Consider the following 13,996-nt stretch of genomic DNA (forward strand, 5'->3'; position numbering starts at 1 on the left):
TTATATCCTCTTGTACGAGTTCTGCATTGCTATCTAGAGTACAGCAATCTAAGCTTGGATGCTGAGCTCTCCAGCAGGGGTTCTGGAGTACCAGCCAGAGTGCCATCACGCAAGAACCAGACAATGAGGTCTCTGGACAGACTTCCTGTGACTCCCTTAATGGCTAGGCAGAGACGGAGAGGGTCGAGGGTGCTCACCTCGCTGTAAATCTTTACATGATGAGTGTCTGTAACTTAACCATATTAATAAGAACACCTATAATTTAACCATGAATGATAACACCTATAATAAGACTTACAGTGCTGGTAATAACTATAATGTGGCCGACCAGCAGTGATGTAATAACTACAAGTTCACTGGAAGCAGAATGACACAAGAATGCCAGTCAACTTTCCGTGTCCTGACCGGTCACTTTCCATCGGCAGGTTGAGCAGCCGTCGCCGCACCAGCATCATGCAGACGCCAGCCTGGGCCAAGCGCTTCTGGGCTGATCTCATTACCAAAGAATTTATCCCTATCAAACTCCTCTTTTTCCTCATTTATGGAGGTAAGTCACTCCACAGCTTATTGCTTTCGACATTTTTTTTTAAGATTTCTATACGCCTAAGATTAAAAAAAAAACAATGATTGGATGGGGGGGTTATTAAGTTTGAAGGCTATCTACTGCACTAGGGTCAAAGGTCATATGTCACCTCTCACCTATCTGGGATTATTGTATTGTCTTAAATAGAGATTTAGAGCGAACTCTCAGTGTAAACACACCGAGAGACATTAACCTGTGTGTGTTTGTGTGCGTGCGTTCGGGGGATTCCATGCGTACATGTATACCTATGTGTACATGAGCATGCAGGAACACATCATTTTCGCAAAATAAATAGAACATTCATAAATATCCAGTTAATAATACATTGTTTAATAAAACACAGTGTTTACTGGAGGTCTGGCAGCACTTAGATACACTTTCTGCAGTTACCTCAGTGAGGCCAGATGACTGAACGCACCACTACTGTTACCTTAGTGAAGGCCAGATGACTGAACGCACCACTACTGTTGCCTTAGTGAAGGCCAGATGACTGAACGCACCACTACTGTTGCCTTAGTGAAGGCCAGATGACTGAACGCACCACTACTGTTACCTTAGTGAAGGCCAGATGACTGAACGCACCACTACAGTTAGTGTTACGTCACCTACCTTGCTTCATACAGTGCTTCAGTGCCACAACAGTGCCTCGCAGCAGCCTTGACATAGTGACACTTAAGAGACAGTAGAGTCACCGTTACCTGTGTTTAGCCACCACACAAGTATTTAGAATAACAGTTGTTGTGGTTATTAGTAGTGTGATGGGTGACCCTGGTGGTAGTTACATGGTGGTAGTTACGATGTTGGTAGTGGTTGTCCTGGTGGTAGTTACGGTGGTAGTAGTAGTTGTCCAGGTGGTAGTTAGGGGTCAGATGACCACTGAGGGATACAAAAACACACATCGGCAGTGAAAAGACAACTTAAAACCAGTTATACCAAAAAAAAAAAGAAAAAAAAAATACGATTTACTCTGTTTAACATACAGAAGAGAAATATTCTCTCCCACTGGATATAAACTTAACGAGTTGAACTTCAGAGTAGAACTTCAGTTCCACAGAAGATTTATTTGCTATTTTGAAAAAAGAAGGAAGGCCATCGTAAAATTCCTTGAATTTCGACTTAAAACTTACGCCACTATAATAAACAACTTTAATTTCCACGTCAGACATGTTTGATATTACGTTCTCAACTGCTGGAATTTAAAAAAAAATTACCACAGATAAAAACTGGCATAAAATCCTTAACAGATAAAAATACTAACTGATAAAACTTCAAAATCTTGTTACATAGACATAAAAAGGTGTGTGTTATAATAATTATGACTCGCAATGCAGAAAAACCTGGTCGATTGTTGTGGCTCATATGTGTGCAGGTACAGACATTAAGTTAGTCACAGACAGGGCGGGATTAAGGTATGATCTTTATGGACTGCAGTCCAGGGGCCTCCGCCGGCTGGAGAGTCTCCAGGAACTGCAGTCCAGGGGCCTCCACCGGCTGGAAAGTCTCCAGGGACTGCAGTCCAGGGGCTTCCGTCAGCTGGAGGGTCTCCAGGAACTGCAGTCCAGGGGCTTCCGTCAGCTGGAGGGTCTCCGGGGGTTGCAGTCCAGGGGCCTCCGCCAGTTGGAGAGTCTCCAGGAACTGCAGTCCAGGGGCCTCCACCGGCTGGAAAGTCTCCAGAGACTGCAGTCCAGGGGCTTCCGTCAGCTGGAGGGTCTCCAGGAACTGCAGTCCAGGGGCTTCCGTCAGCTGGAGGGTCTCCGGGGGTTGCAGTCCAGGGGCCTCCGCCAGTTGGAGAGTCTCCAGGAACTGCAGTCCAGGGGCCTCCACCGGCTGGAAAGTCTCCAGGGACTGCAGTCCAGGGGCCTCCGCCAGCTGGAGGGTCTCCAGGGACTGCAGTCCAGGGGTCTCCGCCAGCTGGAGGGTCTCCAGGGACTGCAGTCCAGGGGCCTCCGCCGGCTGGAGAGTCTCCAGGAACTGCAGCCCAGGGGCCTCCGCCGGCTGGAAAGTCTCTAGGGACTGCAGTCCAGGGGCCTCCGCCAGCTGGAGGATCTCCAGGGACCGCAGTCCAGGGGCCTCCGCCAGCTGGAGGGTCTCCAGGGACTGCAGTCCAGGGGCTTCCGCCAGCTCGAGAGTCTCCAGGGACTGCAGTCCAGGGGCCTCCGCCAGCTGGAGAGTCTCCAGGGACTGCAGTCCAGGGGCTTCCGCCAGCTCGAGAGTCTCCAGGGACTGCAGTCCAGGGGCCTCCGCCAGGTGGAGAGCCTCCAGATTTTATTTGTACACACACAACACTGCTTTGTGCACATGTACACACACAACACTGCTTTGTGCACATGTACACACACAACACTGCTTTGTGCACATGTACACACACAACACTGCTTTGTGCACATGTACACACACAACACTGCTTTGTGCACATGTACACACACAACACTGCTTTGTGCACATGTACACACACAACACTGCTTTGTGCACATGTACACACACAACACTGCTTCGTGCACATGTACACACACAACACTGCTTTGTGCACATGTACACACACAACACTGCTTCGTGCATATGTACACACACAACACTGCTTTGTGCACATGTACACACACAACACTGCTTCGTGCACATGTACACACACAACACTGCTTCGTGCACATGTGCACACACAACACTGCTTCGTGCACATGTACACACACAACACTGCTTCGTGCACATGTACACACACAACACTGCTTCGTGCACATGTGCACACACACAACGCTGCTTCGTGCACATGTACACACACAACACTGCTTCGTGCACATGTACACACACAACATGTACACACGTTCGTACTTCCTGACAACACTGAGTTAATTTCCAGACCCTAAATCCAGTACTAACAAGCTAGTTATCACTGTTTTACCATGATCCATCACAGTTAACACTCTCTGTAGGAGTGTGTGTGTGTGTGTGTGTGTGTGTGTGTGTGTGTGTGTGTGTGTGTGTGTGTGTGTGTGTGTGTGTGTGTGTTTGTTTAATAGCAGTTCTCTAATCGTTTAAAAACTACAAAACAACCTAGAGAGGAAAACTTACACCGAGCATATCTCCCGAGGCGCACATCAATCAGATAACTGCTGCAGCATACGGGCGCCTGGCAAACCTACGGATAGCGTTCCGATACCTCAGTAACGAGTCGTTCAAGACTCTGTATACCATTTACGTCAGACCCATACTGGAGTATGCAGCACCAGTTTGGAATCCACACCTGGTCAAGCACGTCAAGAAATTAGAGAAAGTGCAAAGGTTTGCAACAAGACTAGTCCCAGAGCTACGGGGATTGTCCTACGAAGAAAGGTTGAGGGAAATCGGCCTGACGACACTGGAGGCCAGGAGGGTCAGGGGAGACATGATAACGACATATAAAATACTGCGCAGAATAGACAAGGTGGACAAAGACAGGATGTTCCAGAGATGGGACACAGACACAAGAGGTCACAATTGGAAGTTGAAGACTCAGATGAATCAAAGGGATGTTAGGAAGTATTTCTTCAGTCATAGAGTTGTCAGGCAGTGGAATAGCCTAGAAAGTGAAGTAGTGGAGGCGGGAACCATACATAGTTTTAAGGCGAGGTGTTAGGTAAGACACATATGCAACAGTTAGGTATCTTTATTTCGAAACGTTTCGCCTACACAGTAGGCTTCTTCAGTCGAGTACAGAAAAGGTTCATATTGTTTCAGACAACGGAACAATGCTCTTCTCCAGACTGAGGGACTGACCACCTCAAAACTTTAAGGGTGATGGACTGATTACATCGTCTTCAAGTATCTTCTGCTTCTATCAACTTTTCTGTACTCGACTGAAGAAGCCTACTGTGTAGGCGAAACGTTTCGAAATAAAGATACCTAACTGTTGCATATGTGTCTTACCTAACAATCTGTCGGTATTTTATACCATTTTAATGTTCTTTAAGGCGAGGTATTATAAAGTTCATGGAGCAGGGAGAGAGAGGACCTAGTAGCAATCAGTGAAGAGGCGGGGCCAGGAGCTATGAATCGACCCCTGCAACCACAAATAGGTGAGTACAAATAGGAGAGTACACACACACACACACACACACACACACACACACACACACACACACACGAAACTACCAAGGTGATGTAAAAACAACAGTTTAATGCACACATACACATTACCACAGCAGCATGTATGTATGTATCTGTGTATGTATGTATGTATCTGTGTATGTATGTATGTATCTGTGTATGTATGTATCTGTGTATGTATGTATCTGTGTATGTATGTATGTATCTGTGTATGTATGTATGTATCTGTGTATGTATGTATCTGTGTATGTATGTATGTATCTGTGTATGTATGTATGTATCTGTGTATGTATGTATCTGTGTATGTATGTATCTGTGTATGTATGTATGTATCTGTGTATGTATGTATCTGTGTATGTATGTATCTGTGTATGTATGTATCTGTGTATGTATGTATCTGTGTATGTATGTATCTGTGTATGTATGTATGTATCTGTGTATGTATGTATGTATCTGTGTATGTATGTATCTGTGTATGTATGTATCTGTGTATGTATGTATGCATCCGTGTATGTATGTATGTATCTGTGTATGTATGTATGTATGTATCTGTGTATGTATGTATGTATCTGTGTATGTATGTATCTGTGTATGTATGTATGTATCCGTGTATGTATGTATGTATGTATCTGTGTATGTATGTATGTATCTGTGTATGAATGTATCTGTGTATGTATGTATGTATCTGTGTATGTATGTATGTATCTGTGTATGTATGTATGTATCTGTGTATGTATGTATGTATCTGTGTATGTATGTATGCATCTGTGTATGTATGTATCTGTGTATGTATGTATGTATCTGTGTATGTATGTATGTATCTGTGTATGTATGTATGTATCTGTGTATGTATGTATCTGTGTATGTATGTATGTGTCCGTGTATGTATGTATGTATCTGTGTATGTATGTATGTATCTGTGTATGTATGTATCTGTGTATGTATGTATGTATCTGTGTATGTATGTATGTATCTGTGTATGTATGTATGTATCTGTGTATGTATGTATGTATCTGTGTATGTATGTATGTATCTGTGTATGTATGTATGTATCTGTGTATGTATGTATGCATCTGTGTATGTATGTATCTGTGTATGTATGTATCTGTGTATGTATGTATGTATCTGTGTATGTATGTATGTATCTGTGTATGTATGTATGTATCTGTGTATGTATGTATGTATCCGTGTATGTATGTATCTGTGTATGTATGTATGTATCTGTGTATGTATGTATGTATCTGTGTATGTATGTATGTATCTGTGTATGTATGTATCTGTGTTTGTATGTATGTATCTGTGTATGTATGTATGCATCTGTGTATGTATGTATGTATCTGTGTATGTATGTATGTATCTGTGTATGTATGTATGTATCTGTGTATGTATGTATGTATGTATCTGTGTATGTATGTATGTATCTGTGTATGCATGTATGTATCTGTGTATGTATGTATGTATCTGTGTATGTATGTATGTATCTGTGTATGTATGTATGTATCTGTGTATGTATGTATCTGTGTATGTATGTATGCATCTGTGTATGTATGTATCTGTGTATGTATGTATGTATCTGTGTATGTATGTATGTATCTGTGTATGTATGTATGTATCTGTGTATGTATGTATCTGCGTATGTATGTATGTATGAACAGACAGAAATATTTACCAATTGACATAAACATTGACACATAAACTGAGTGCATCAGGCATATTAACTTGCATATTAACATACACATTGCTATGCAAATTCTCAACAGACACTAACACCTATAAAGTACAACGAGAGCTAGCTTTAAACTTTAGTTTTAAAGCTAGCTTAATCACTGAACTAAGAGCTGTATTAAAGAGACGCATTATTCAGAATGTGTATTTATTCTCACGACGTTTCGCTCAGTAACACATTGATGGTATGCAGTGCCAATAAATTGATGAATAAGATACGTACAGGCGAAACGTTTTACCTGCACGGAAGGTTTCTTCAGTTGGATATAAGAAAGTGTATTATTGTTTTGCACAGTGTTGAACTGTATTCAGTCAACATTGAGCGAAACAATCTGCAGACTGTCTCTATCTAAACTTACACTATGGTAAAGAGAGAGAGAGAGAGAGAGAGAGAGAGAGAGAGAGACAAAGAGACAGACAGAGAGACAGACAGAGAGACAGAGAGACAGACAGAGAGACAGACAGAGAGAGAGAGAGAGAGAGAGAGAGAGAGAGAGAGAGAGAGAGAGAGAGAGAGAGAGAGAGAGAGAGAGAGAGAGGTCTAAGCTTTCGCACCGTCAGCTTGATGACTGAGACACTATACTGATGACTAGGACACATTTAATGACTGGGACACATACTCATGACTGAGACACATGTTGATGACTGAGACACATGATGCCATCCAGTGGCTTTGTCAGTTCAATACAGAGATTATAGACGCAAGACTTGAAGATGAGGTAGTCAGTCCCTCAACCTTGGTAGAGGGGACTGATTACCTTACCTTCTACTGTTTTATAATTCCTTCTCCGTTTTAAAATCTCTGTATTGAACTGAAAAAGCCAGTGACTGGCGAAACGTCTTCCCGTGGTTCGATCCCCGGCATTAGTGGAAACAGTGTGCATATTTCTTTACATCTGCTGTCCCTGTTCACCTGGCAGTAAGTAGGTACCTGGGTGTTAGTTGACTGTTGTGGGTGGCATCCTGGGGGGTGGTAGTATACCTTAGATAGGACTGGACTTTAAAATGAACAGAGGTAGGACAGCAGTTCTTAGCTCTGGTGGCCTGGTGGTTAACGCTCTCGCTTCACACGGCGAGGGCCTGGGTTCGATTCCCAGCCAGAGTAGAAACATTGGGCGTGTTTCTTTCCACCTGTTGTCTATGTTCCCCATCAGTAAAATGGGTACCTGGGTGTTAGTCGACTGGTGTGGGTCGCATCCTGGGACACTGACCTAATTTGCCCGACATGCTCAGCATAACAAGTGGCTTTCTATGTAGTAGTATGTCATTGTTGTCATCTAGGACTGTATACCATGTACATGTACTTGTAGTAAATAAAGATTTATTATTATAAATAAATTAAGATAGGACAGCAGCTCTTTGCCTGTAAATGACCTGCTGTAGGGTAAGAGCCAGTAGCCTGTAAAATTAATCTATATTAACAATAATAAAAGAAATACCCAGGTATTGCACATGTGTCAGATTGTTAAGCTATAGCTTGAGAGTTTCCTTCCTGGTAACTGTGGTAAGGAGAGGAGAATGGAACAAGGAAAACCTGGAGGGCAGTGGGCCAAGATCATCTCTGTCACGATCACAACATCAGGAGGCGTGTAATTACTGTGGTGGTGGGGTGTTGGATCCCTTTGGACAGGAAGTTGTCTCTGTGGTGTGTGGTGTTGGATTCCTTAAGATAAGACGTCGTCTATTTGTTGTCACTGTGGTGTCATTGTGCGCTGTCACTGTGATGTTGGATTTCTTTTGGCAAGACGTTATGTCTGTGGTGTGTGGTGTTGGATTTCTTAAGACAGGGTGTTGTGTCTCTGATGCTAAATTCCTTTCTATAAAACGTTGTCTCTGTGATGTTGGATCCCTTTAGACGGGATGTTGTCTCTATGGTGTTGGATTCCATGAAACGAATCGCTTTTTCTGTGTGCATGGTTTTGGATTCCTTGCATCTCAGATACGCTTATGTAAGCTTAGTCTTACAAGTTTTTACAGATGAATCTCCTGCCAGCGTGACCACGCAGGCAGGAGATTCTGTCTCCTCAATTCTCGTTCTTTCTTCTTTTTACCTTTCCCGTCTCTCGTTTCTGTTCCTCTCTCCTCGTACTCATTAACCTTAATAACAGAGAGAATGTCCTATCACTACCCGCTCAGTCACTAGTTTGCTGTATTTCACAGCCAACAGATTATTTTCCACGGTCAACGGACTGTTGAATTTCACAATCAAGAGATTGGTATTTCACAGCTAACGGATTATTGTGCTTAATAGTCAAAGGTTAGTGCTATTTCACAACTAACAGACCTAAAAAATCACTGCCAGAAATTTCGATCTCAGAAACAGTGAGAGTTGACAGTGCACTTGTCACTGTGCCCCCGAATTGGCTCTTTGAAAGTTTTCTCGTCCTGACCTGACTATTTAGATACAAATCTGCTCTTCCTGTAGGCCTCCCGAGTTTTTTCTTGGTGTCTATTTATTTTCATGGTGTCTATTTGTGCACCCCATGTCTATCCACAGGATGGACATGGGGGTGCACAATAAACTAACCACTACCATCCTTCCTGTGGACGGTAGTGGCTAGTTTATTATGCATTCCATGTCCACTCTGTGGATGGCAGTGGCTAGTTTTCTGTGCACCCCTTGTCCACCCTTTGAACGTAATGGATAATTAATCGTGTACCCCCATATCCATCCAGTAGTCAGAAGTGAGTTTTAGAGCTCACTTTCCTCGGGTTCGAACCCCGCTCGTTCTGTAGTTTGTATTCGTTGTCTGAAGTCTGCCACGTGGATCCTTAATGTATTGAAATCTAGAGAGCTGTGTGAAGTGACACAGTCTAGTGTAAGACTCGTTCTGTGAGCTGGTTATGATAGTGTCATTATGACACTTGACACAGACTAGTCTAACACTAGTTCTGTGAGGTGACTATGGTAGTCTAGCACTGTTAGTCTCTCTTTCTGTCTGTCTGTCTGTCTGTCTCTCTCTCTCTCTCTCTCTCTCTCTCTCTCTCTCTCTCTCTCTCTCTCTCTCTCTCGTGGATATTTCTCGGTATTGGAAACATATATTGTGAGTCTGTGCGGCTAAAACCGGTATTTCAGGATTCGAATTGTGTGTGTGTGTGTGTGTGTGTGTGTGTATGTGTGTGTGTGTGTTTCAGAGTGTTATATATCTCTGCACGTGTACGCGCACGCGTGTGTGTAAGTATGTTTGTGTGTTTCAGAATGTTATATATATATATATATATATATATATATATATGTGTGTGTGTGTGTGTGTGTGTGTGTGTGTGTGTGTGTGTGTGTGTGTGTGTGTGTGTGTGTGTGTGTGTGTGTGTGTGTGTGTGTGTGTGTGTGTGTGTGTGTGTGTGTGTGTGTGTGTGTGTTTAAGAGTGTTATATATGACTGTTATCACCGTGTGTATACATGTGTGTGCGTTTCAGAGTGTTATATATCGTTGTGTATGTGTTGTGTTTCACAGTGGTTTCCAGTGTGTGTATGTGTGTTTCACGGTGGTTTCCAGTGTGTGTATGTGTGTTTCACAGTGGTTTCCAGTGTGTGTATGTATGTTTCACAGTGGTTTCCAGTGTGTGTATGTGTGTTCCATAGTGGTTTCCAGTGTATGTGTGTTTCACAGTGGTTTCCAGTGTGTGTATGTGTGTTTCACAGTGGTTTTCAGTGTGTGTATGTGTGTTTCACAGTGGTTTTCAGTGTGTGTATGTGTGTTTCACAGTGGTTTTCAGTGTGTGTATGTGTGTTTCACAGTGGTTTTCAGTGTGTGTATGTGTGTTTCACAGTGGTTTTCAGTGTGTGTATGTGTGTTTCACAGTGGTTCAGTGTGTGTATGTGTGTTTCACAGTGGTTTTCAGTGTGTGTATGTGTGTTTCACAGTGGTTTTCAGTGTATGTGTGTTTCACAGTGGTTTTCAGTGTGTGTATGTGTGTTTCACAGTGGTTTCTAGTGTGTGTATGTGTGTTTCACAGTGGTTTTCAGTGTGTGTATGTGTGTTTCACAGTGGTTTTCAGTGTGTGTATGTGTGTTTCACAGTGGTTTTCAGTGTATGTATGTGTGTTTCACAGTGGTTTTCAGTGTGTGTATGTGTGTTTCACAGTGGTTTTCAGTGTGTGTATGTGTGTTTCACAGTGGTTTTCAGTGTGTGTATGTGTGTTTCACAGTGGTTTTCAGTGTGTGTATGTGTGTTTCACAGTGGTTTTCAGTGTGTGTATGTGTGTTTCACAGTGGTTTTCAGTGTGTGTATGTGTGTTTCACAGTGGTTTCCAGTGTGTGTATGTGTGTGGCTTGTGTTATCTTGACAATGCCTATTAGCGGCTTTTGTGTCCTTTTTTCCCTCGTGTGGAAATGGTTGTGATAGTTATTGTGGTGATAGTTGTGGTGATAGTTGTGGGAATAACATTTTTGTTGTTGATGTACTAGTGATGAGTGGGCAATGGTTGTACAGATAGTCACAGTACCATGGCTGGTACAGTTCACCAAAGACCAGCAATGGCAATGTTTCTGCCCATCCTGAACCATTGTCATATTACAACTGAAGTGAGAAAAGTAGAGAAGTTCCGTAGACTTGACAATGGTCCAGGATGGATCGAGACGTCGTCTTATGGTTCCTCTCAAAAACACGGATTTTGGTAAATTGTTCCAGCCATGGTATTGTGATTTCAATTATTTTTTTCATTAGTCTTATAATCAAGACTGAGCTCTGGGGAGTAAAAGACAGTCAGGGTTGTGGCTCCAGAACCAAGTCATTTCTGCAACGTATATATCCTCAGAGGAAGTTCCTCAATGCTGGTACGGGACTCTTGATCCAAGGTCTTTAGCACGTGTTCCAATTCCTTGAACCAAGCCTGAATACCTTCCGTTCCTCCCCCAGACGCTGTATGTCCCCTACGGGCTTTGCGCTTCCTTCTTGGACGCAAGAATATAAGAGCTTACGATATAAATCGTTGGATTACTACTGACGACGGTGTTGAGGTCTCCGCCTCGCCCGTGTCTCTCCAGGAGGACGGAGGGGGAGGGTGCCTTGTTGCGGTGAAGAGTTCTTGATCCATGGAATTTGATCCACTCTCTGCTTCATTGGATCAGATCTGACTGCCTTCTACCTCTATAACCCCTGCGGGTTAAACGATTCCCCCCCCCCAAAAAAAAAAAATGAAAATAATTACGATAACTAATAATAATGATAATGATGATGACAAAGGTAATTATCAAACCAGGGAACGGTTTGGGTTTGAACTCATGGCGTGTGAGTCATAAAACTCCGTGCCAGAGCGTCAGCCACTGGGCCAGCTGTCTGCAATAATAATAATTGTAATAATGGTAATAATTGCAATAACAGTAGCATTAATAGTAATAATAATAGCAGTAATAATAATACACTATTCCTTGATCACTGTAAGCCTGCATTACTTTCCAATTTTAAAAGAGACGTATAAAGTTATGATAATGATGATGATGATGATGATGATGATGATGATGATGATGACGATGACTGTAAAAATGATTATTTTGTACAGAGAAAAATATTTATAAGCCTTGATTTGATTACCTATCATAATTTTTTGATTACTAAAGTCTAGGAACATATTAACACGATATATATATATATATATATATATATATATATATATATATATATATATATATATATATATATATATATATATATATATATATATAAACGGATACAGTGCCATAAGCCGTATATTGTATTTTTATTAATACATTTATCTGTATATTCTATAGTGATTTAGTCTTAATTGAGCTTCGTGTAGTCGATAGACTTCAAATCCCTTTAACCAGTCAGTTAATGATCAGCTGTTTAGCCAGATATCTTAATAAATGTCTGATTACGTCTTATAACTGTGTGTTAACATTGTCTTGAGAATAATACACCGTTTATTAACAATCTTGACTTTTATACACTGTGAATTAACACTTAGATCGGCTTCAAACTTAAGGTGCCGGTGTAATCTAGGATAATGGGTCTCTCAGAGATAAGAAGGGAATGCCCCTTCAGTTTAGCTTCAACACTGATATTTCTTAATGGGCTGTGTATGTCCTAATTTGTCATAGTCATTTAAATTGGAGAAAGTTAGGAGGTTGGTCTCCGTGTGATAACTAGTGAATGACTCTTTGGACTGTCTTCAAATCTTCGACCCTAATTTTTAATTGCATTAGAAACTTTTGCCTCACTCTGCACTATTCCTTCCGCGTGCATTGGCGCACACTGGCTGGGGTTATGCAATACAAAGATACCTTTCTCGGATCGTGCAGCGACCAAAATGCATCGGTCGGTCAGCCAGTGGAAGGCCCCAGTCACATGTTAGGTAATCCAGTGGAAGGCTCTAGTCACATACAGGGTAAGCCAGTGGAAGGCCCCACTCGCATGTTATGTAATCCAGTGGAAGGCTCTAGTCACATACAGGGTAAGCCAGTGGAAGGCTCCAGTCACATGTTAGGTAATCCAGTGGAAGGCTCTAGTCACATACAGGGTAAGCCAGTGGAAGGCCCCAGTCACATGTTAGGTAATCCAGTGGAAGGCTCTAGTCACATACAGGGTAAGCCAGTGGAAGGCTCCAGTCACATGTTAGGTAATCCAGTGGAAGGCTCTAGTCACATACAGGGTAAGCCAGTGGAAGGCTCCAGTCACATGTTAGGTAATCCAGTGGAAGGCTCTAGTCACATACAGGGTAAGCCAGTGGAAGGCTCCAGTCACATGTTAGGTAATCCAGTGGAAGGCTCTAGTCACATACAGGGTAAGCCAGTGGAAGGCTCCGATCACATGTTAGGTAATCCAGTGGAAGGCTCTAGTCACATACAGGGTAAGCCAGTGGAAGGCTCCAGTCACATATCGGGTAATCCCCACGGAACTGATCACCGCGTAACTAACACGCGCGTCAGGACAAGTTTTCCCACATGGCCTGACAAACACCTCGTCATTACCACCCTCAGGGGCGGTTCGTTGATGCTGGTGAGTTAGGCTCTTCATCTAGGGGAACTGGATCTGTGTTCCAGTCCCCTAAATCGAACCTAAATTGAACCCATCGTATGGGTTTAGCGCTTCCCCCTAATAACAATAATAAAATAATCGTTATTACCAGCAATGCTCGCGGAAGAACACCAATAACGCTACAGAATTCACTTTAACAACGGTAAACAGTACCGCCAAGTAGATATATCAGCCGCATATGTTAAAGATATCCCTAATTAGGTGTAACCTTTCGTCCTACACAGGAACCTTCATCAGTCTAGTTCAAACTACTTACTCAAGGTTGAGGGACTGACTACATCTTAACCTCTCCATTGCTGTGTCCTTATCTACCTCCTCTGTACTCGACTGAAGAAGCCCACTGTGTGGGGCGAAACGTTTCGTAAACGTGATGCCAGACTGTTGCACATGTGCCTTATCAACGATAATGAAATTATTTAACAGCAGCAATAAGAGTATAATTAGCAAACATGAGTATAATTAACTAACAACAGTTCTTACAGCATAACTCACAACAGCATCAGCAGTATAATTAACTAACAACAGTTCTTACAGCATAACTCACAACAGCATCAGCAGTATAATTAACTAATAACAGTTCTTACAGCATAACTCACAACAGCATCAGCAG

The 13,996-nt window shown here is 42.5% G+C and overlaps 1 protein-coding gene across 2 annotated transcripts in view; it reads left to right on the forward strand.

Moving 5' to 3' along the window:
- Nucleotides 1-430: 430 nt before the first annotated feature.
- LOC128696959 (major facilitator superfamily domain-containing protein 6-A) overlaps nt 431-13,996 on the forward strand; it is a 34,260-nt gene continuing 20,694 nt past the window's right edge. For both annotated transcript variants that reach the window (XR_011393306.1, XM_070095135.1), the window contains exon 1: nt 431-547. Coding sequence is in view for 1 of the 2 variants with exons in the window: in XM_070095135.1 (XP_069951236.1) it covers nt 454-547 (94 nt within the window). In the remaining variant the exon portion in view is untranslated. The remainder of the gene's footprint in view (nt 548-13,996) is intronic.

The sequence above is a fragment of the Cherax quadricarinatus genome, chromosome 49, assembly GCF_038502225.1.
Source record: "Cherax quadricarinatus isolate ZL_2023a chromosome 49, ASM3850222v1, whole genome shotgun sequence".
In the NCBI taxonomy this organism is placed as follows: domain Eukaryota; kingdom Metazoa; phylum Arthropoda; class Malacostraca; order Decapoda; family Parastacidae; genus Cherax; species Cherax quadricarinatus.